This window comes from Gorilla gorilla, chromosome X (assembly GCF_029281585.2).
Source record: "Gorilla gorilla gorilla isolate KB3781 chromosome X, NHGRI_mGorGor1-v2.1_pri, whole genome shotgun sequence".
Lineage (NCBI taxonomy): Eukaryota > Metazoa > Chordata > Mammalia > Primates > Hominidae > Gorilla > Gorilla gorilla.
In genome coordinates, this window is record NC_073247.2 from 162,433,931 (window position 1) to 162,457,645 (window position 23,715).

Genomic DNA, 23,715 nt, shown 5'->3' on the forward strand with positions numbered 1-23,715 from the left:
TTGCTGCTTCCAGGCCCCGGACTGCGCAACCCATGTAGCCCGGGAGCGGCCCCGCAGCACTCTGCTCCTGCCTCTGCCCTCTCTAACCCCAGGACATTGGTCGCTCCACATCCCCTGGCCTTAGCTGCTTGTACGGTGAGGGGTCACCCTTGGCAGTCCTGACACTGAGCTAGTCACTGAGGGGTAAATGCAAGAATTCTAAGCTTCTAGAGAAATACCTTCAGCTGGGGGCGGGGCGGGGGGGAGGGGGAGGAGGGCAGCTCTGCATCATAAATTACTTTAGGGAAAAGTGGCAACACTTGACCAAGGGCGTGCCTTAACACCATCAGAAGACAAGAATCTGCTCGGTGCCATTTTATTTAATGCAAACACTAGACAGTTTACAAGTCACACCTGGACACAAGCACGTGAACAGATGTACAGGGAATTCTGGAATTTTGAGATCAGTCCCCATTTCTTCCTCAGGGCCCTGGCACTGAACCCCAGCCCCTGTCCCAGAGCCTCCCCTCTGGGTCCCACCCCAGAAGCCACGCACACCTCCTTCCGCCCAGCTTTATCTTTCCTTGAGCTGTGACTTCACCCAGCATGTGCTCAGAGTTGTTACGAATTTTCTCTGCCAAATTAAGCTGATAGAGATTGGCCACTTTCAACCAGTCCTTTCAGTCCACTGTGTCTCCCCTCTCGCTTGGGACAGGCCCATGCTGGCCAGTGCAACCTTCAGATAGACACCAGAGCCCGCTAGGCTTCTGCAGGTGGCAGTGTCGAGCAAGTGTAAGATGTCTGTGGGAAGGAGAAGCTCCTGAAATGAACGTTCTGCAAACAGAAGGCTGAGGGGTCTTCCAGGCATGTCCAGTCACTAGGAGCTGCCACCGGTGGGCTTGAGTGCCAGGCTCTAGGCTTTGTGCAGAAAGCACCCGGGGCGGGGGGCGGTAAGGGAGAGCAAAATGGGTCTCTCTCAACTGCAGTCAGTGCTACTGTGAACATGGTTTCACAGACAGCACATATTCTACGTCACAGCTCTAGGGTTTCAAGGACTTAGCCATCCGACAGGCCTCACCATAAAGGTAAAGTGGACAAACCCTGAGGTCACACTGTCCAGGTGGCGACAGGCCACGCATGCCAAAATCCTCCATAGCCACCTCCGGCCCAGCACCAGCCAGAGGGTGGGGCCATCAGGTCTTGACATACTTGGTATCAGGGAGGGACAAGCCTGACAAAGTTCACAATCTGGCCAATGAGTGTGGGAGGCCCTGGAAACGGGCCAATCCTGCAAGCCACCCCACCCTTACTAACTTCCTGAAGCATGGGAAGCTTCTCGAGACCAGGCCAAGGTTTCTTTCCTTCATGGCACCACGCAGAGGCATTTCTTCAGCCACACAGTCCAGGTCTGTCAGGGATTAAAGGGCTGAGCAGGAAAAGGGGTGGTAAGGAGCTCAAGGGCACGCACTGGGAATGGCCTCACAAGGCAGCCTTGAGACACACAGTGCTACAACTGACTACCCTCCACCACAGGCATGTTTGCAAAACGAACACGAGGCATGCGTTAGACAGATGCATGTGGGGGCTGCAGATTCCAGTGGTTTCCTTAAGAAACTGGAGTTGGCTCATCCCACTCAGCAGACAATCCCGCTCAGTGGACAGCCTATGAAACGCATGGGGCCATCATGCAGACCAAAGAGGCCCGTGAGTTTTGTAAGATCCTGCCTGTCTAGTGACTCATATCTGCTTTCAGAAGTGGCCCTAGACCCTAGCGTGTGGTTCTGTCCCGTGAGCCTCTGACGACAGAGCTCACCGGGACAGAACCATATGTGGGCCAAAGGAACATTCCAGGAAACCAGCTCTGCTCCAGCCCAAACCAGGCAGCTCCATGCCAGGTGAGGGGCTAGTCATGGGGTTCCTGCGTTTGCCACGGTGAGCATGGGTCCCCACGCACTCTCCCTCAGAACAGACAAGTAGGCTGACCACAGAGCTACAAAGTCACGTGTGTTTCACTAAACCAAGCGAATGTCTCTTTCCCCTCTCCTCCCCCGCCGCCCCCAATTACATTTTTAAGCAAACAAGCATGATTCTGGCTTTGATGCTCGTTCTTGACATCGGTCACTCTTGCTACCAAAACAGGGATACAGGGTGGAGGGTGAGCACCTCTCCCCAATGCAGGATAAAACTCATCTCCAATGCAGAAATGATTGCTAAAGACCTTTCTCATGTCAACCCAAAGGCCACACCCAGCCCCCTATGGAATCAGATGGGAAACAGGCCTACGAATTGCTTCATACTTATCCGGAAGATTCCTAAGCTCTCAGGGCAGGACTATCACGAGATGCATGTTTGTACTTAAATCACTGAAAGCTTCCGCTTGGACCGGCTCTCCGGAAGCCCAGCAACATAAAACCTGGGATGGGGAAGACTGAAGTGAAACCATCATCCTGGGTGCTGCGTGTGTGTGGTGTTACTTGGTGCTGACCGGTTCGCTCCTTGCAGGGGCTCCAAGTGGGTGCGGGCTGAGCCCCCCACCTGCAGCTCCTTGAGGCCACTGTCAGGGGCTGTCTATTGGCAGAAACCTGCCACAATGAGCCACTCCAGTGTGCAGGGGTCACAGTCCCTTGAGTTCAAACTCTTGTCCCCTAAGCACAAATGTCATCAGGCCTCAGCATCATCTTGGCCCCCGCATCCTGTGCTCAGTAAAGCTGGAGGCAGGCTGGCTTTGGGAGTTGGTGGCTCACCAGCTCCCGAGGCTGGTGCTGGCTTTCTATCAGAGCTGGCTCTTGAATTTCGGCACCAAGTCTCAGCACACTTGGGGCAGGGCAGAGAAACCAAACTCACAAACACCCAGAGCTCATCCGGAAAACTCAGACCAACAAGGAGCCGATGACACAGAGCAGCACAGCAGCTGCGGGTCCAAATGAAGGGGTGGGGGGAGCCGGGTGACAAGCGGTGGCACCATTGTGCATGCCTGCAGCTGGACAGGGCCCTCAGATCCGGGCTGGTTCGGGCGGCGGCGGCGGCTCTGCAGACTGCGTGTGCAACGTGGAGTATTTCACTAGGGGAAAAAGAGGCCGTCAGAAGGAATTCTGCTCTGTCTTGCACAGAAGAAGCAAATACAGCAGCAAGCCCGTGCTGGGAACAGAACTGGGTTTCCCTTTGTATCCCGTGGGGGACCGCTTAGCCCTGCCTGTGCAACCTTCCCTCTGGGACCCACTCCCTGTCCCCAGTCAGGACTATCCTGAGCCTGGGAGCAGTTTTGGGCGGGTCAAGGGGAGATAAAGAGAAAGCTGGACAGGCCCTGGAAACAGCTCAGCCTCCATCTCCTCACCTAAAAAATGAGCATGTTCCTGCCAGCACTGCTGGAAGGGTTATTTTAAATAAAGTGCTCAACCTAGCACCTGCCCACACAGATGCTGGCCTCGTGGTGGCTAACCGTGGCAAAGCTCATGACAGCGGAATCCATTTTTCCACATCTGAACCCAGGCCTATTTTAGTTCATTTGGTGCAGCACTGCCACCCGTCTTCAGCAGCATTGTAGGGCACCTGGCTCCCAGTACACACCACACAGGCTGAGCCCCTCCTGGTCTCCCAGGCCCAGTCCCCACGGCTGCTGCACTGTGGTTCCACTGGCAACACTCGCCTGAGCTGTCCTAGTCTCCCTGCCTGCGCCACCAGGCCTCAGCTGCTGGGAAGCCGGCCTGCTCCCCGACCTCAGCAAGCCTTTCCGGACCTCCTCATTGGCATCCCGTGGGCACAGGTCATATCTGCCTCGAGCAGTTGGGCACTCTAGGCCTGTGGCCTGAACTTATGCGACCTCAAATTGCCAACAGCTCCTGAATCCAGAAAGTGCTTGATGACCACAGAAGGGGGAGGGAGGGGCACAGGTGTTGACAATAGGGTCTGGGTTTTACCCAAGTTCCCTCTTGCCTGTGGCAATTTGCAAAGGGAAAAGTTCTAGGTCTAGGTGAAAAGCTTCCCCATGGCTCTGTTCAGGATGTAATTGTATTCGCTGATGGGGAGCAGAGGTGCCTGGGGCTCTGGCTCGGACGAATCAAGGGCAGGGGCTGAGCAGCCGCAATGCCCAGAAGTCACAGGCATGGCAGCAGATGGCCCTGGCTGTCACCCCAGCATCTTTGGGCTCCTGAAACTGGGAGGCAGGCTCATCAGGGCAGGCTTTTGCTCTGGCCGGACATTCTAGAAGCAGACGCCTCTGTGTTTCCCTGCTTCTCTAGCACAGTTCTGCTCAGTGCTGGGACCAACTAGGAAAGCGTCAGCAAGGGACAGTGAGTACAAAGTTCTCACCTTGGGGTTCCTCACATACCACGGCTTCCAGGTTCTCTCCCTTCACATAGTCTGCGTTGAGACCCTCTGCAAAGGGAAAAGGGCAGAGTTAGTGATGCGCACAGGACCTAAGGGTCCCCAATCGTGACTGAGAACTCCTGACCAAGTCCTCTGCAGCTAAAAAAGCAGCACAGCTCCCCTGAGGAACTCAAAACCCTGCACCCTGAGCCACCTGAACATCCTTATCTGGATGAAGACTGTTCGTCCCAGAATTCACTGCCCAGGAGTTCTCATCATCGTCCTCAGAAATAACAACGACATGCAGCGAAGGCTTCCGGCACTCCATCCTCATAGGGCAGCTGCCACCGCGTCAAGACGGCAGCTCCGCCCAGTGGAGGGGGCACCCGATGGCAGGGCTCAGCACCATCCACAGGTCCGTGTGCGTGTGCGGCCCGGGGGCCAGGGAGCCAATTGCTATGAGTGATTGATGGATGCAGGGCAGGGAGGGGCGGACGGCTGAGTGGGGCTCACCATGTAGATGCAGCAAAGCCTCCTGCCAACATGCAGCCTCCCAGCAACACCCGCGCGGAGGCCAACTGCTCCTCCCAGCAGCAGGAATAACCACTGTGTCCACCTGAGCTTGGAGGGGCCAGCCCACCAGCAGCTGCTTCAGTCTAGTTAGTTATCTAGGCTTTCTCTACACCTGTTTACAAGAGGGATTCGGGGACTGTACCAAGCATTCCCTCCCGCCAGCCAGGGCCAGTGTTCAAGTTCTTAGAGTGGACCCCACCCCTGCTGCTGCTTGCAGAGTCAAGAGTCTGTGTCTCATCCCTGCGTAGCACAGGGACTGGAACCCTTCAGCCCCAGGTCTGTGGGAAAACTGGGGCATGGTTCCAACCAACCGACCGACCGACCCGGCACCAGTGCAAGTCAAGCCATCGTCCTGGGCTACAGGCTCCTTGCCTAAACAAGAATGCCCACCACCTGCCTGCCCCGGTGGCTGCTGGGCTTGGGGTGGGAGCCAAATGGGCCTGTGGCAAATGTGGGCGTTGCTCTTTGGCAGGTGTGGCCGGCCCCACGCAGAGCGGGGCAGGTGATGAGTGCAGTGGAAGCTGCCCCAGGTGCACCTTCCCAGCTGACAGGTGGAGGCCAGGAGACATACCCTGAGCCTCGTGATCACTGCTAGCTGCCAACCCAGTGGGCGCTGGATTGTCTCCTTCCTGTGGGTGGCCCTCTATGTGCTCCCCAGGCATGACCACCAGTGGGCACCTGAGTCCTCACCATGGCACCTCAACTCTCCCCCCGCCCCTGCCACATCCAGCCTGGGGACAGAGTGTCTGGCAGGTGGCATCCTCTCACACGCATCAGGGTAAGCTAAAGATGGTCCTGGTTACAGTCACGTCGGTGAGTGCCAGGGAAGCAGGAGGGAGAAGAGCGGCAAGGAAGCGCCAGAGCAGGGGGCGAATGAGGAAGCATCAAGGCTGAAGCAAAAGGAAAGTGAGGAAGGCAAAGCAGCGTTACCTTGACCTGCTGCTGCATCTGAAGGCAAGACACAAAGCTTAGAATCCCTGGAGTAAGAGCGCTCCTGACAGCAAACATGCGGGCTTTCCACACTGAGGGCAAAGGCAAGGGAAGCCAAGGGTCCCCAGCATGGGCCTTTTGGCAGCAGCAGAGGCCGAGAGCACCTGAGGGCCACAGTGGTGGGGGCAGGCCTTCCTCGCAGCCACCTCCTGCTGTCTCCCCAGAGCTTGGTGTTCTGCACCCCGGTACCCTCTACCGCCATCTCCATGTGGCAGTGGCTGAGACTCAGGGGAAAGAGTGGGGACAGGAGGCCCAACCCCCAGCTTCTCAGTGTTTTCAGCCACCCCACAAACGTCTGCGGGACTCCTCCTGATTCTGGCCCGGGCCAGGTGCCTGGGACATGATGTACACGCAGCCCCGCCACGGAATGGACGGTCCAGAGACTCCTGATCACGGAGGGGGCAAGGCGAGCCGGGAGTCGCACACACAGAAACCAACCGGCCCAATCCCGCCCCATGAGCACCAGGTGAGGTCAGCAGGGGGCGCTGTAGGACCACAGGCTGGGAGAGGCTGCTCCAGGCCTGCAGGGCGAGAGGAGCTAGGTCAGGACGGGGGACAGCAGAGGCCCGGGATGGGGATGGAAGAGCACATGGCGCCCTCGGGAAGTGAAAGGCCTCTGGGAAGCCTATGGAGGGGAAAGGATGTGGTTGGGACCAAACCATGAAGGGCTTCCACTGCCAAACTCAGGCTCAGCCAGGACCTTGAGGGCAGCAGGAAGCATAAGGGGGATCCAGGCATTTTAAAACAGGTCCTGCTGGAGGAGCGTGAGGTGTGGAGGAGACTGGACAGGCAAAAAGGTCTATGGAACCTTCTGGATGGGAGATGAGGAGAAGACCTTGGCTCTGGACTGGCAGGGGCCATGGCAATGGTGATAGGGAGGTGTGGCTCAAGAGGAGACCTACACAGGTGGCACAAATCCCAGGATTGGGGAATGCACGGACATGAGGTGGGGGGACAGGAGGACTCCCAGCCTCTAGCTTGGGGAGACAGCCACATAGGAAGGCGCCATGGGAGAAGGAAGGTTGGAGGGGAGGGGAAGGGCACTGAAATCCAAGATGGACACACTGGGCCGATGGGGTTCCTGGGAGCTGCCCCGCTTTGCCTGCTGATCCAATTCGCAAAACCTCACACTGGCCCGTTTTAGGAAATAAGCATGAAAATAATGTATTTTCCTTTCATTTTAATGTCCCACAGAGACAGATACAATCAAGATGTTCACTTTGTGCTTTGGAAATCAACCTATTTTTCTCTCTCTGTTCCTACTGACACCTGAGCAGCCTCAAGCCAGCCTCTGACTTTTTAATTCCAGAGCAGAAGGAAGTCGAGATACCCTTGATGGGGAAACTGAGGGCCCAGCAGGAGAGGGCCCAAGCCGGCCACCCTGTCTGCTCAGCCCAAGAACTCTCCCCATCCACGGCCCTGCCCTTGCCAGGCCGAGTTACAGGGCTGGCTTTTCACCCACGTGCAGAGCCCGGAAGAGAGGCAATGGCAGGTAGGTGGCAAGCGCACGATGCCCGGGACACTGCTCTTACTAGGAACTACAGACCTGTAGTTTAAATAGTTTCTTTTACCCAGCATGCTTTTTAAAGTCTCAAAGCCATCCTTTGGCCTGGCCATCTCACCCAGTTTTGTAATGGGCATGGATTTGAAAACTGTGGACTGTCGCATCTCACCATTAGGCTGATGATGCTATAGTGAAGAATGCCCCGCCCCATGCCAAAAAAGATCTGCGTGTGTCCTCATCCCTGGAACCTGTGAACATGGCCTTATTCAGGAACAGGGTCTTTGAAGGTGTAATTAAGTTAAGGATGTTAAGATGAGGTCATTCTGGATTTAGGATATAAACCGAGATTGGAATGATACGGCCACAAGCCTAGGAACATCCGGAGTCCCCTGGAACTGGGAGAGAATCAACTTCTGTTGTTTTGAGCCACTCAGTTTGTGACTCTCTGTTCTGCCAGCCCCAGCGAACTCATACAGCTTTGGCAAACCTCACCAGTGAGACCTTTTGGCTCCCAGGGCATTAGCCTTTTCGTTCAAAGAGCTCACAACTACTTTGTTGCTACGAACCAAACCTCCTTGCCACCCCAGCCACCTAGAAGGGGAAATCATCAGAAAATCAGGCCAAAATGTATCTGACATGGTGCTTCCAGCCAAATAAGCTCTCCAGCAAAGCTCCACACAGGAGAAGCCCTCTAGCCAGCCACCAGGACCTCCCCTGCCACTGTAGCCTCCATTTTGAGGACATCTCTGGGTGTAGGATTTTTTTTAATAATAAATATTTGTTCAGTGACATTTTAGTTACCAACTAGTTTAATCAGTCATACAGGAAAGATTTTTCTGTCAGTCAGTTCTAACTTTGTCCTGCAGATCTGGTTTAATCTAAATCTGGGCTTTTATCTTTTCCCAAGAGGCCACCTTGAGAACCTGGATGCTTATCCAAAATCTTCACTCCTCTCCTGGCAAGCGGGATGCTCTGAGTTGTTCTCCCAAAGTGTCCCTGGCCAGGTCCTTGCTCCCTCTCCTCTAAAACAGGGAGGGGAGACGAGTATGGAGAGTTCCCAGCCCAAAGAGCAGTTTCAAATGAGGATCCCTGGCCGTGGGGAAGGCCATGTGGATTGAGCTGTGTCCCAGAATCCCCATCTCGTTCCAATCCACCTGCCGGAGGGAGAGCCCACGGAGGACAGCCTTGGGGCCTCTTGAACAGAAAACCCCTGTATTAGGCGGCTTCTACTTTTTTGCCAAATGCAATAAGAACACGGTCAGAGATCAAGGGCTGTGACTATGTACCTGGTTGCCCTGGGCTCCTTGTTCCAGGCACAGCCCAGGAGGCTGATGCAAAACTGCCCCCGCCGCACTAAATGCAACTCGACCCTCTCGCCCAATGTCTCCTTCTAAATATCAGTGTCCAGGCAATTAGAAGGTTGGATTCCCATCTTTTTCACCAGTTAGAGGATTCCTTGATTTTTGATTTGAGGGAAAAGGGTAACTCTAAAAACAATCCAGTCCCCAGCCCTGGACTCTGTCTGACCCATTCCCTGCTCATGCCACTCTACAGTCAAGCTTCCGGATCCACGGTGGGTCCGTGGGATCTCAAGCAGGGTGGCCATGAACAGTTTTGCAGGCTGTGCACTGACATGTCAACGTGCTCCTGCAGTACTGCTGTGCCTGCTGTGTGTGTCGCCCTGGTCAAGAATGTTCTACAAGAGTGAAGCAAACAAATATGATGGTCAGATTAATAAACAATTGGAGACTTCAGTAAAGCATCTTGGGACCCAGGTTAGTTTTCTGGGAAGCTCAGCTCAGGCTAGACTTAAGGGCGGAGGACCACAGCAAGGGTAGGGAAAGACCCAGGTGGGTTGCTTCTAAGCTTCCCATTGCATCAAAGGGGCCGAGGAAGGAGTGGAAAGAGACAAGCTACAGCTGAGTCACATTCTGTCACTTGAACTGAAAATTGCCAGCCTTGAACTGGAGACACGCTCCACTCAGCAAACAGTGACACAGCATCCATCTGTGCTTACAAAAGGGACAAGCAAGGTCTTGTTCCCTCAACGGCATCCCCACAGGGCTGCCTGATGTGGGGCGCCGATGGATGAAGACAGGATTCCATTTGTAACTATTCCATTAATCTATGACTTCCAGACTCACAGCTACAGCATGAGATGAAAACTGTCTTTAAAAACCTAGTAAAGGGTGGTGGATGGGGGGGAACCACACCATTCTTTCTCTCACATTCCTACTTCTTTGGAGCAATTAATGATTCCATATAGTTTGTGGCTCGTAGGGGGAAGAGCACCAGGCAGTGACTTCTCAGGATGTGACGGGGGCACTGCCAGAGCAATAAGGGCCGTGCTTTGCAAACCTCCAGGAACTGCTGCCCTCTGCTCCTGAGGGAGCCAGCAGCATGGGAGGGAGCTGGTGACGCAGGGCCTCCAAAGGCCCTCATCCGCTTGGCTGAAGTCTGAAGCTATGGGTGCAGTCCAGGGTCCCTCCCATTCTACGTGAAGGAAACATCACAGTGGTCACTGAGCTCTGTCCCCACAGAAATACCCCTGGGAGCTGGGGCCCTGGAAGGTGAAGGTCATCAGGGCCAGCCCCATGCGCTCTTGCAGGGTGGTTTACACTTTAATTCAGCCTAGATCTGTCCCCAGGGATTTCCAAAACTGTTGCCTCCACCCCCGTCCCAGGAAGTCTGCTTGGGAGTGGGTCTCAGGCAGGCTGTGGAGGGATCTGGATCTGTGCTGGCCCCTTTCCCTCCAAAGACCTTGCCAGCTGGTTCCTAGCCACGAGTGGGTGGCTGCACTTACGCTGAATGCTGAAGCAGAACTTCTTCTGCTGGTAGGAGATGTAGCTGGAGACGGCACCGATGAGGGCCATGGCCAGGGCGCTGGCCACCCCGGCAATGGTGCCGGGCTCTGCCACCATGCCTGCGTGAAGAAGGGGGAGAAATGAGGACAGGTGAGGTCAGAGCCAAAGCACCGCAGGGAGCAGCCTGGGAGCCTGCTTCTCCTCTAGCACCAAACTAAGCTCATTCAGACGCCCCCAACCCCCAAGCCAGCAGGAGAGGGCCATGCCACACAGATCTACGGCATTACAAAGACATGGTGCCCCTTGGATTTGCCTAGGACTTCTCGTTTTCTGTAAGGACTTCACTTTTGAGGAGCTTGAAAGGGAGACATGGAAATGGTGCAGAGCTCTCTGTGACTGACGCCCTGCAGGCTTCCCACTGGGCTACTTCCCCCGGCACCCCAATCTTCATGCTTCCTTCCTTCAAATGGCTACACCCCTCTATTGGCCTCATGATTATCTATTGGAAACGTTCAGAGGAAGGCCAACTCTGAGACCAGAGTGGGTCAGCACTATGTCTCCTTGTAGTTGCTGTGAAATATCTGAGACGGGCCTCAATCAATTTAGAAAGTTTATTCTGCCAAGGTTAAGGACACACCCATGACACAGCCTCAGGAGGTCGTGACGACACGTGCCGAGGTGGCAGGGGCACAGCTGATTTTATACATTTCGGGAGACATGAGACATCAATCAATATGTGTAAGACGTACATTGGTTTGGTCCAGAAAGGTGGGACAACTCAAAGCAGGGGTAGAGGTGGGGTGCTTCCAGGTCATAGGGAGATAAGAGAAAGAGACAAAAGGTTGCATTCTTTTCAGTCCTTGACCAGCCTTTCACTGAATACACAATTTTGTCTGGCTCAGTGAACCTGCATTTTTACATAAGCAATTGGGCAGAGGAAGCAACCAGAGATGCATTTGTATCAGGGGAGCAGAGGGACGGCTCTCTCTCCCTCTGTAAAGATCAGCTATCAGTTTATATTGCCAGGGTGAAATTCACAGAACTGTTTTAGGGTAAAGATATTGAGGCCCACAAGAAATTTCTTGGTAGGCAAATGGTGAGGGAGGTGTGCAGCTTTTTCCATCTTTGTAGCTGTCTTATTTAGGAATAGAATGGGAGGCACGTTTGCCTGATGCAGTTTCTAGTTTGACTTTTCCCTTGGCTTAGTGATTTTGGGGTCCTGAGATTCATTTTCCTTTCACATGGCCAACAGGAGCCTCAGGATTCAGAAACCCACCAGATCCAGGGTCGTCATTGCTGCCGTACCGGCCATCACCTGAAGAAAAGACAAAAGCACTTAGTGCCAGCGACCAGCCAGCTCAGGCTCGAGCTCGGGCCTCTGCGAGATGGATGGCGGTGCCGGCCCTTCCAATCCCACCTATGCGACAAGACCCCAACCAGTGGATCACCCGTAGGCTTCTACTGGACTGCAGCGAGGCCTGCTTTCTTATGCCTACCACCTGCAAAGCCCAGGCCACCAGGTGGAACGTTTTATTATTAAAATGGCAGCCACCTTGCCCTGAGCATGCCTCACATGCCGGGCTCTTTAGACACAGTATTCTATTTCACCTCTTTGCTACCAGTGGTGCAGCTGCACATAGCAGCCTCACCATAAGTGGGGGGTGGGGTGGGGTGCTGTGCCGGGACAGCCCGACTCTGAGTGCCACCACCACGGGTCTCTGACATAGCCACTGCCTCAACTATAGCTGAAGTTGCTCTTGGAACATAAACAAATGTAGGCTCACAATCCCTTATCCACTATTTTGAAATTCAAAAGGATCTGAAGTATCACAGAGATGGAGAACAGATGAATGCTGGCAGGGGCTGGTGAGAGTTGGGAGGGAGGGAGTTGGCTATGATTATAAATGAGCAACAGTCAGGAGCCTTGTGGTGACAGACCGTTCTGTATATTGACTATGGTGGTGGTCACACAAATCACACACGATAGTACTGCAGAGAGTTAAATTCACACACGCACACACACACGCACGCACCCCTTCCACAGACAGCTACTCCCTGACAAGCCACTGGTGCCATTTCAGTACCTTAATTAGCGTTGAGTTCACCATTCATGCCACCCTCTTCTCAGGGCCGAACACTCATTAATGGAGGGAGACTGTGTTCCCAGAGCCCGGGGTTCTCAGGGGAAACCGCCCTGGGATATTGAAGGCAAATGAGCTCCAACATTTCCTTCACCAATCAAAGAGTCAGGAGGAATGGAGGTTCATGGGTTGTAAAAATGTACCACTCTGGCAGGGTGGGGGGGTATTGATAGTTGGGGAGGCTGTGCACATGTGGGGGTGGGGGAAATATGAGAACTCTCTGTACCTTCCTCTCTATTTTTCTGTGAAACTGAAACTGCTCTAAAAAATAAAGCCTATTAAAAGAAAAAGATTCATGTTGGTGTGCTGCACCCATTAACTCATCATTTACATTAGGGACATGTACCCTACAACTTAAAGTATAATAAAAAAAAAAAAATATATATATATATATATAAATAAAAGATTCTTGGGGAAAAATGAGGTTTGTTATGTTCCCACCTAAGGCTGAATCCTTGAGCTCTATGCAGTGTATAAAGATCCCTGATTGGATATGAATGGTTATTAACAAAGAGCACCAGCATTAAAAACAAAAAAAACAAACAAAAAAATACACACACACAATCATTGCTGTTGGAGAAAGGCATAACCAACAGGAAGATGGGGGTCACTGTGTGCAGCCAGATCAACAGAGAGGTCCCCTCCGCTATGCTGGAGGTGGCTGTCGTGATGGCATCCTCTGCTAATGTATTCATGTCACTAGACTTCCATTTTTCTGGACCCTGAATAATTCAACCTATTCTTTCACCTCAAGGCAGAAGGAAACTGAGTGTTCTCAGGTCTCCTTTCCCTTAGGAGTACTTGGCCACAAGGATTCCCAGCAACTTAAATATCACAAGACTGTGGAGCAACAGGCTGCGATAAGAAACATAAACAGGTCGAACCCCTTCCTAATTTCCCCCCAGGGACAAATGGACAGACGGGCTGACTCTCCCAGCCTTTCAAAAAGACTCAAAGCTCAATAGTTCACAGCTCCAGCAATTCCTAACTATCTGACCATTTGTGATTGTTGGAGGTCTTGTCCTAAAAAGATGACAAAAATGTGCTTCTCTTCCTCCTCAAAAAAAGTGATCCCATCCTGTGGGCAAGTCTTCTCAGATGGGCATGTGAACTGAAACTACTGTGAGGCTAAGAAACATCTGGAAGAAAAAACAGCCAGTCATCTTAGATCCTTCTGTCCTTTCTCACTGCATGAACCTGAAGTCAGCCACACAGGCCACTGGAGTTAACCAAGCCGAGGTCATCGCTTTGAGCCACGCTGGGCTACCGAGCTCCGCTTACTTCCTCTAGGCACAGGCTGAACCCCGTTACTTTACAAAATGCACACTGTGCAAAAGATGGTATTGGTGATGAGTCACAGGCATAAAATAAAATTACCCAACCCAATGCCATCCATGAAGATCAGTTCCCAGTAAAAATAAAGTGGATAAAGGCGTAAAAGCACTATAGAAAAATTTAGGGGTAAGGAATTTCTATTAGCTTGGGGTAAAAAATGACTTTCTAAATATGATCCTAAAGCCAGAAACTGAAAATGGAAAAGATCAGATCAAAAGTGAAAACTTCAGTACTAAAAGTGCAAGCAACAAAAGAAAAACTAAATTGGGCTTTGTCAAAATTAAAAACTTGTGTGCTTCAAAGGACATCATCAAGAAAGTAGAATGACAACCCACAGAATAGGAGAACATATTTGCAAAATATGTATCTGATAAGGAGCTAGTATTGAGAATATATAAAGGACCCCTTCAGCTCAATAATAAAAAGGCAAATCATTCAATCTAAAAATGGGCAAAGGACATGAAGAGATGTTTCTCCAAAGAGACATACAAATGGCCAATAAACACATGAAAAGATGCTCAACACTGATGGTCATTGGGGAAATGCAAACCAAAACCATAATGAGACACCATCTCATATCCACTAGGATAACTATAATCCAAAAAAAGAAAAAGGAAAGAAGACAAGGGGAAGGGAGAGAGGGAGAGAAAGGAAGAAGTGTTGGTAAGGATGTGAAGAAACTGGAACCACCCCTAAACATTGCTAGCGGGCATGTAAAATGGTGCAGCTGCTATGGAAAACAGTTTGATTGCTCCTTAAGAAGTTAAACATGGAGTTACAACATGACTAACAATTCCATTTCTAGATATATACCCGAGGTAACTGAAAACATATGTCCACATAAAAATGTGCACACACATGTTCATCGCAGTATTCATAAAAGCTATAAACAACCCAAAGGTTCATCAACTGATGAATGAATAAATAAAATGTTTATGGAATATATAAGGGCTTCCTAATCTCTAATGTAAAAGGAGTCCTTAAAATATATGAGAAAATATGCAGAAATATGCAGAAATGAGAAAATATGCAGACCCCAGTAAAAAAAAAAGTGGGCAAAGAACACAAACAGGCAATTCACAAAATATTTTAAGAGTGTCTAATAAGACATTGAAAAAGTGTTTCACTTCCTTTTAGATTCAAAGAAATGCATATTTAAACAGGATAGCATTTTGCTCTGAACAAATCTGCAAAGATAACAAAACTATAATGCCCAGTGGAGGTGATAATTTGAGAAAACAGGCACCTGTTTACTTACTAGTGGTGGAAATGGAGGTTGGCACAACCTTAATGGAATATCATTCAGCAGTACCACTCAAAGCGTCGCATCTTTAAAAGTGTCTGCTTTCTGTGACCCAGCCATTTGACTTCTGGGAAGTTATCTGACTAGGGTTGTGCACATTTGGCTAAGACAATGTTCATCACAGCACTGTGCAGAGCAGCAAAAAGCTGAGGGGAATCTCTGTACAAAAATAGGGTCCTGGTTAAATAAATTATGGTATATCATAATGTAATGTAACCACTGATATGGTATTTTAGAAGGACCCTTTAATGACAGAGAATGATATTCAGTGTATTATTGAATGACAAAAATGGTTTCAGGATAGCATGATCCCATTTTTATTTTTTTAAAAATCACAAATATTTACAAATATATACTTATGCATAGAAAAAGTACTCCAAGCACGCAGTCAGAAATATTACTAGTGATTCTTCCTGGATCATGAAACAACAAACAAGTCTTTTTCATGTAATTTGTAAGAAGTTTTAACTCTGCAAGCCCCATGCAAATCTATCCACCCCTCTTTCCCACAGCTGGAGAGAGAGCTCAAAGAGGCAATTTCACAGGTCACTGGAGGACTCTTCAGTTTCAGTATGTTTTGTATTCCCACCTGCCTTCTGAGTTCACAATTATATGCCAAAGAGACTACAGTAGCTTTCTAGTAGACCAGAAGTCTCCCTGCACAGTGTATCACATGCTGCAATTTGCTTTGAGTATAGATACCTATGCATATAGGTAGCTGTATGGACTGCCATAACTCTAGGGACTGCTGCCGTTGCTACAGCCACACCATAGCAATAGGGACCATCACTGTAGCAATAGTGACCACTGCCATAGCAGGTCTCATAGCTATAGGAACCTCTCTAGCTATAGCAACCACCATAGCTACAGAGGCCCTGTAGAAAGGAGGCATGACCTCAGTGAGAAAGTTGTGAATAAGCCCTGCGATCAAAGGAAGTGTCAGACCCTCAGCACCTCACAGACAAAAGACAATGCTATACGCATACATGGCAGCCTTGATTCCTACATAGCCATACATCTGGGGGAGGCGGGGATGCACCACACGGAGCTGCCCTTCTCTGACAGCAGCACAACCTGGGCTCACAGTGAGTGCCTGACCCACCTGGTTGCCAAGGGCATGGAGAGTAACGTAATGGTAGGAAGATTATAACTGCTGGGGGAGATGTTCAAGTATTTAAAGACATCTATAAGTGTTCTAGACTCTTCTAATAGACACAGCTAGGGCTTTTAGATATTTTAGAAATGTATTTTCATTATCTAAAAAAATGGCCAAAGTGCAAAATAAAAACAACTTTTAAAAAAATGAATAAACAAAGAGAAGAAAATCTTGCATCAAATACCCCATAGTTACCAAGTCAAACTGAACTGAAAAATCTACCAAAACATGGCTGCCTATGCTAGCCACTGGGTAGGGTACTCCTCACTGTTCCAGGAAGTCTCCAAGGCCCAGATTTTATCCATCCCCCACCACAGGGATGGGAATGCCCTCCCTCTAGGTAATATAATGGGTATCCCCTTCCAATCTGATACAGACCCTTAAAACTCTCCTTGTCTTACGTCAAACTCCTGAGATACCAGCAAGGTGGTCATCTGGGACAAAAGCCATGTTCACGCCGTGTTCCCAGGTACATGTTTGGGGAAGGGGAGTCTAAGGGAGCAAGTGGGTCTCTTCACATCACAGAACACCAGAGCTGGGGAGCTATTCCTCACATCTGAAACATCCTATTTCTTTACATGTTATGAAAGCTGAAATGAATGTGGAAATAGGTCCAAAGAAGAGAACTCTCAGGTATCTCTTCTTAAAACTAATCCCATCACAAAGACCCCACCTTCAAGACCTCACGTCACCCAAAGGCCCTACCCTCCAAATAACATCCTATTGGGGGTTAGGGTTTCAACACATGAATTTTCAGGAGACACAAACATTTAGTCCATAACAGAAAGGGATCATGAGAGGGCCCAGATACTTGAAGACAATGACTGTAAACACAGTGAAAATGGAAGAGAAATGTTTTCTTCAAAAACCCAAGAGGGTAAATGGATAGATAAAATGTGGTCTAGCCACACAATGGAATATTCAGCCATAAAAAGGAAGGAAATGCTGGTGCGTGCTACAACACAGATGAACTTTGACACTGTGCTGAACAATGAGAACACATGGACACAGGGAGGGGAACATCACACACCGGGGCCTGTCGGGGGGTAGGAGGCTAGGGGAGGGATAGCATTAGGAGAAATATCTAATGTACGTGACAGGTTGATGGGTGCAGCAAACCACCATGGCACGTGTATATCTATGTAACAAACCTGCACGTTCTGCACATGTATCCCAGAACTTAAAGTATATCTCTCTCTCTATATATATAAAACCGGGATCAACAGGCTACATTTCGAGGGAACTAATACTCAAAGTTACAGTCAACCAACTGATCATAGTCAGTACCGTCCCCTTTAACCCTGTGAACTACAAGTGAGGGCGTTCACACTTCACACTTGGGGACATCTCTAGATAGCCTCTGTATGCCACCCAGACACATGGGTAAGAGAATGTCTGTATGTCTTTAGAAGGAGGGTTTTTAGTCTTGGCTCAGTGTTTAAGAACTGCATGCTTTGGCCTTAAAAAAATGCCATCTTGGTGTAAAAATGTGCCCAATTTGATTCTAACATTTTCAAAATAATTTTTTTCTGATTAAGAAAAATGAGGCAGTGTTTCAGCCCTGTGAACCCACAGTAGTTATGAACAAGCAGTGTATAGCTGAGTGAGCCCAGCATATGGGCTGCTAAACCCAGCAGGTGGTGATCCAAAGAAAGGAATCAGTACAGTGAAATGCTGGGTGCTGCAAAGCAAGTTTCACCTTTAGACCCTGAAGGAGAAGTTCAGGTAGTGCTCCTCTCCTTCTGGTGTTCTCTGCAGTGCATGGAGGGTTTGCACTTGGAGCAGACACAAGGTTCACCGTGAAGACATCCATTTCGTACAACCCAAGGCCCCAAGTAGCACCCTTGAAAGAGCTGTCACGAAAACTCTAGCTTTGAGCAGACTCAGAAGTTTGGGAAAGGTCTGCAGATAACGAAGGAGAGGGTAAAACACCTAGCCCGAGCAATGGAGTAGACACTGCTTAGGGGATCCTTAAGGAGCACAGAAGGAAGACTCTCCTTCTGGGGATAGGGAGAAAGGAAAGCAGCAAATGGCCTCTTTCCCCAGCCAGCAGTGCCCTTGCCCCCATTTGGTTCCTTGCCCCCATTTGGTTCCTTGTGTTAATTTATCAAGAGTCTTCTGACCAACAGGCCAGTGAGGGTGATCCGGGAGTGCTAATAACACCCCTCCCCGCTTCTCCTCCCCTCCGGGTTCTTTACCAACTGAGAACAGATGTAAGGAGCCAGAGAAAGATCAAAGGTAAGGCATCTGCTTGATGAAGAGGCTAAAGTACAGCAGCACCCTCAAGAGCAGGGCTTCTGCGTACTAGTTAGAGGACATGGCCTGAGGCCACACAGAAGCTACGTGTTACTTCTCTCCCTTTTCCCTTCTCACAAAAATCATCCCAGAGCTCATGTGGGGGAAAGCTGGGCTTATAGAGCAGACACAGGGTTCACCTACTATAAGAGTGCACACTTCCCCAGCTAGCGATGTGGTGGGCCCTGGCTCTCGCACTCCTTTGAGGTTCCAGGAGAAAGCAGCAGGTCATGCCATGATCCCACCAGTAATGTGGCCCAGAGGATCAGCAGGCTCACCCTGGCTTCGCCAATCAAAAGTATCACTCTAGCCTTCACAGGGACGTGTGACAGAGAAGGCAGAGAGCAAAGCTGGGTGTTTGCTCCACAGTCCTCATGCCAGCAAACCTGCATGGAGGTGTCAGGGATACACAGGAAGCCCAGTCTAGCAGAAGCAAAAGAGATAAACACCACCCGCTGTGGTTCAGAATGACATGTGCTATCCTGTACCAGCGGAGTGACAGAAGCTCTAGGAGAGCCCAGGGGCAGGAGATGGAAGCTGTGCTGCAGGGCGGAGAGTGGGCAGGGAGACAGGACCACAGATGGGGGCAGCCTCCTGAGAGGAGGGGATCTCCAGCATGGGTAACTTAGCACTTGCTTGAGGATGACTGGGAATTTACATGGTGGAAGGCAAGCAGTTTAGACCGAGGAATGTCATCTGCAGGCACTGGCATATGTACCTACTGGCCTTTCTCCATGTTTGGAGATCACAGGAACCTGGCGGTCTAGGGCAGAAAGAACATGTCAGCAGACTAAGGGGCTTGAACTTATCTCGTAAGCAGTGGGGAACCACGAAAGAGGCTTTTGTTGTTGTTCCTGCTTCTTTAATTCTTTTCACCAACATCTAATTAAGAAAAATTTCAAACATACAAAAAAGTTTAAAACTTCTTGCAGTGAACACCCAAATTCCCAGCACGCAGACCTGTAATTAACATTTTGCATCATTCACTTTATCACGTCTGCCATCCCTCTTGTCAATCGATCTTATTTTTGTGACACATGTCAAAGTTACAGACATCAGTATACTTCAACCTATGGTTACCTAGCATTTTATATTTGCTTACGATTCCTTTTTTAAGGTAAAATTTACATATAGTGAAACACATAAATCTTCCACGTACCAGTGGATAACTTTTGACAGATGCACACAACTATGAAACCGAGACCCCTATCAAGACACAGAGCATAACCATCATCCCAGAAAGTGACGCCCAGTTGATCTTATTCACACACCTAACCCCCGCAGCCACAGATCTCATCTCTATCATTATAGCTTAGTTTTGGCTGTAGTGGAACTTCATATAATTGGGCTCAAATAATACATACTCTTTTTTCATTAGCCTCTTTTACTCAGCATATTGTTTTTGACATTTATCCATGCTGTCGTATCAGTAACTCATCCCACTGCAATAAACATATAAATGTATCACAGTTTGTCGATCAATTCTCCTATTGATACCTGGGTGTTTCCAAGTTTTGTTTTTGTTTTCTGCTATCGTAGATCAAGCAATGAGCATTCTTTTATAAGTCTTTTGTTTTGTTGTTGGAAGTGGGCAGAACATAGCTCTCATTTCTCTTGAATAGGGAATGAAATTGCTGGGTCGCTAGGTAGGTCTATGTTCAGCTTTAGAAGAAACTTGACATCCCTACCAATGATGTATGAGAACTGCAGTCACTCCACATCTTCATCAACATTTGATACTACCTTTTAAATTTTAGTTATTCTGGAGGATGTGTTGTGGTATCTCATTGTGGTTTGATTTGTATTTCCCCAAAGAATAATGATTTTGGTTTTTTTTAAAAAAAATATTTTAGGTTCAGGGGTACATGTGCAGGTTTGTTATACAGGTAAATTGTGTGTCATGGGGATTTGTTGTACAGATTATTTCATCGCCTAGGTATTAAGCCTAGTATTCATTAGTTATTTTTCCCGATCCTTTCCCTCCTCCCACCCTCCACCCCTTGATAGGCCCCAGTGTGTGTTGTTCCCCTCTATGTGTCTATGTGTTCTCATCATTTAGCTCCCACTTATAAGTGAGAACATGTGGTATCTGGTTTTCTGTTCCTGAGTTAGTTTGCTTAGGATAATGGCCTCCAGCTCCATCTATGTTGTTGCAAAGGACGTGATCTCATTTTTTTAAGGCTGTGTAGTATTTCCTGGTATATATGTACCATATTTTCTTCATCTAGTCCTCTGTTGATGGGCACTTAGGTTGACTCCGTGTCTTTGCTACCGTGAATAGTGCTGCAATGAACATACACATGCATGTGTGTTTATGATAGAGCAATTTGTGTTTGGGTATATACTAAATAATGGCATTGCTGGCTCAAATGGTAATTCTGTTTTAAGTTCTTTGAGAAATCACCAAACTTTTTTCAACACTGGCTGAACTAATTTACATTCCCATCAGCAGTGCATAAGTGTTCCCCTTTCTCCACAACCTCGTCAGCATTTATTTTTTGACTTTTTGATAACAGCCATTCTGACTGGTGTGAGAAGGTATCTCATTGTGGTTTTGATTTGCATTTCTCTAATGATTAGTGACGTTAAGCTTTTTTTCATATGCTTGTTGGCCGCATGTATGTCTTCTTTTGAGAAAAGTCTGTTCATGTCTTTTGCCCACTTTTTAATGGGATGGTTTGTTTTTTGCTAGTAAATTTGTTTAAGTTCCTTATAGATTCTGGATATTAGACCTTTGTTGGATGCATAGTTTGCAAATACTTTCTCCCATTCTATAGGTTGTCTGTTTACTCTGTTGATAGTTTCTTTTGCTGTGCAGAAGCTCTTTAGTTTGATGAGGTCCCATGTGTCGATTTTTGTTTTTGTTGCAATTGTTTTTGGTGTCTTTGTCATGAAGACTTTGCCTTCTGACAAAGGTCCTATGTCCAGAATAGTATTGCCTAGCTTGTCTTCAGGGTTTTCATAGATTTGGGTTTTACATTTAAGTCTTTAATCCATCTTGAGTTGATTTTTGCATATGGCAAAAAGGTAGGGGTCCAGCTTCAATCTTCTGCATATGGCCAGCCAGTTATCCCAGCACCATTTATTGAATAAAGAGTCCTAACCAACCCAAATGTCCATCAATGATAGACTGGATTAAGAAAATGTGGCACATATACACCATGGAATACTATGCAGCCATAAAAAAGGATAAGTTCATGTCCTTTGTAGAGACATGGATAAAGTTGGAAACCATCATTCTGAGCAAACTATCACAAAGACAGAAAACCAAACACCACATGTTCTCACTCATAGGTGGGAACTGAACAATGAGAACACTTGGACACAGGGTGGGGAACATCACACACTGGGACCTGTCGTGGGATGGGGGAGGGGGGAGGGATAGCACTAGGAGATATACCTAATGTAAATGACGAGTTAATGGGTACAGCAAACCAACATGGCACATGTATACATATGAAACAAACCCGCACGTTGTGTACATGTACCCTAGAACTTAAAGTATATATATATATATATATATATATATATATAAAAGGAGTCCTTTCCCCACTGCTTGTTTTGTCAATTTTGTTGAAGATCAGATGGCTGCAGGTCTGAGGCATTTTTTGTATGTTCTCTATTCTGTTCCACTGGTCTATGTGTCTGTTCTTGTACCAGTACCATGCTGTTTTGGTTACTGTAGCAGGACACAATACAAAAAGAAAACTTCAGGCCGATATCATTGATGAACATAGATGCAAAAATCCTCAACAAAATACCAGCAAATTGAATCCAGCAGCATATCAAAAAGCCAATCCAACACAATCAAGTAGACTTTATCCCTAGGATGCAAGATTGGTTCAACACACATAAATTATTTTGAACATCATGTAACTTCTTTTGTGATGTGTCTGTTCAAATCCTATGCTCATTTTTTAATTGGATTGTTTGTCTTTTCATTGTTACACAGTATTTTTTAAACAGAGCAATGACAGGGTCAGATTCATGTTCTTGATGGTTCTCTCTTGCGGCTGCATGGAGGACAAGCTGGAGCAAAGATACCAGTTAAGTGGTTAAGGTCAACACTCTTAACCGCTTAGCTGGTCATCCCAAGGGAGGGTGAAGATGGCCTGGGCTTGAGGGGAGATAAAGAGAAAGAATCATCTAGATTCAAAAGATACCAGGGAAGAGACTTCTGGCATGAGACAGTGAGGAGATCAACAAATCCTCTCCTCAAAAAGCAACTATAAACCTGGACAAAAAGTTAGTCATTTCAGGAAAGTCATTTGATTTCAGTAAAAACAGCTTGAGTCCACGGCATTTTTACCCAAGGCTGCTCTCATTTTTCCCTTCCCTAAGTCTGTCAGCAGACTGTTCAACCGGAGCAAAAACCAGCAATAGTGTATGACTGCTAGGTCATATGGCAAGTCTATGTTGAACTTTACAATAAACTGTCAAGCTCTCTTCCAAAGTGGCCGTACCATTTTGCATTCTCACAAACAATGAATGAGCGTTCTTGTTGCTCTGCATCCTCATCAGCAATTGATATTATCAGCTTTTTGGATTTTAGACATTCTAACAGGTGCATAGTGGTATCTTGTTTTCATTTGTATTTCCCTAGTGAGAAATGACGTTGAATATCTTATTTTCCTATTTTATATTCTTCTTTGGTGAAGTCTCTTCATATTTTTTACCCATTTTAAAATTGGGGTTGAGTTCTTATTGTTGACTTTTATGAATTCTTTTTTTCTTTTTTTTTTTTTTGAGACAGAGTCTTCCTCTGTCGCCCAGGCTGGAGTGCAGTGGTGTGATCTCGGCTCACTGCAACTTCCACCTCCCAGGTTCAAGCGATTCTCCTGCCTCAGCCTCCCGAGTAGCTGGGACTACAGGCACGTGCTACCACGCCCAGCTAATTTTTTGTATTTTTAATAGAGACGGGGTTTCACCGTGTTAGCCAGGATGGTCTCGATCTCCTGACCTCGTGATCCACCCGTGTCGGCCTCCAGAAGTGCTGGGATTACAGGCGTGAGCCACCACGCCCGGCCTATGAATTCTTTATATCATCTGAATACAAGTCCTTTATCAGGTATATGATTTTGCAAATATTTTCTCCAAATCTGTGGCTTGTCTTTTTCTTTTCTTCATAGTGTTGTTCACAGAACAAAAGTATAAAGTATTATGTGTATGTCTACACAGAAACCTGTATGTAATGTTTAAAAATGTTTATAGCTGGGCGCAACAGCTCACACCTGTATCCCAGCATATTGGGAGGCCAAGGCAGGAGAATCACCTGAGCCCAGGAGCTCAAGACCACCCTGGGCAACATAGCAAGACCCCATCCCTACAAA

The 23,715-nt window shown here is 48.3% G+C and overlaps 1 protein-coding gene across 9 annotated transcripts in view; it reads right to left on the reverse strand.

Annotated features, from left to right (window-relative positions):
- Window positions 1-339: 339 nt before the first annotated feature.
- The window catches only part of CD99L2 (CD99 molecule like 2), a 131,861-nt gene continuing 108,485 nt past the window's right edge, over window positions 340-23,715 (reverse strand). For 5 of the 9 annotated variants that reach the window (XM_004065010.5, XM_055376078.2, XM_004065009.5 and 2 more), the window contains 4 exons: window positions 11,432-11,470; window positions 10,155-10,274; window positions 4,288-4,353; window positions 340-3,040 (listed from right to left, as the gene is read on the reverse strand). In XM_004065010.5, the coding sequence (XP_004065058.1) occupies window positions 2,973-3,040; window positions 4,288-4,353; window positions 10,155-10,274; window positions 11,432-11,470 (293 nt within the window). In that variant the 3' untranslated portion in view covers window positions 340-2,972. Of the gene's footprint in view, window positions 3,041-4,287; window positions 4,354-5,787; window positions 5,806-10,154; window positions 10,275-11,431; window positions 11,471-23,715 lie in introns of all 9 variants that reach the window. The other 4 variants (XM_019019312.4, XM_019019313.4, XM_019019314.4 and 1 more) reach the window with 1 other exon arrangement.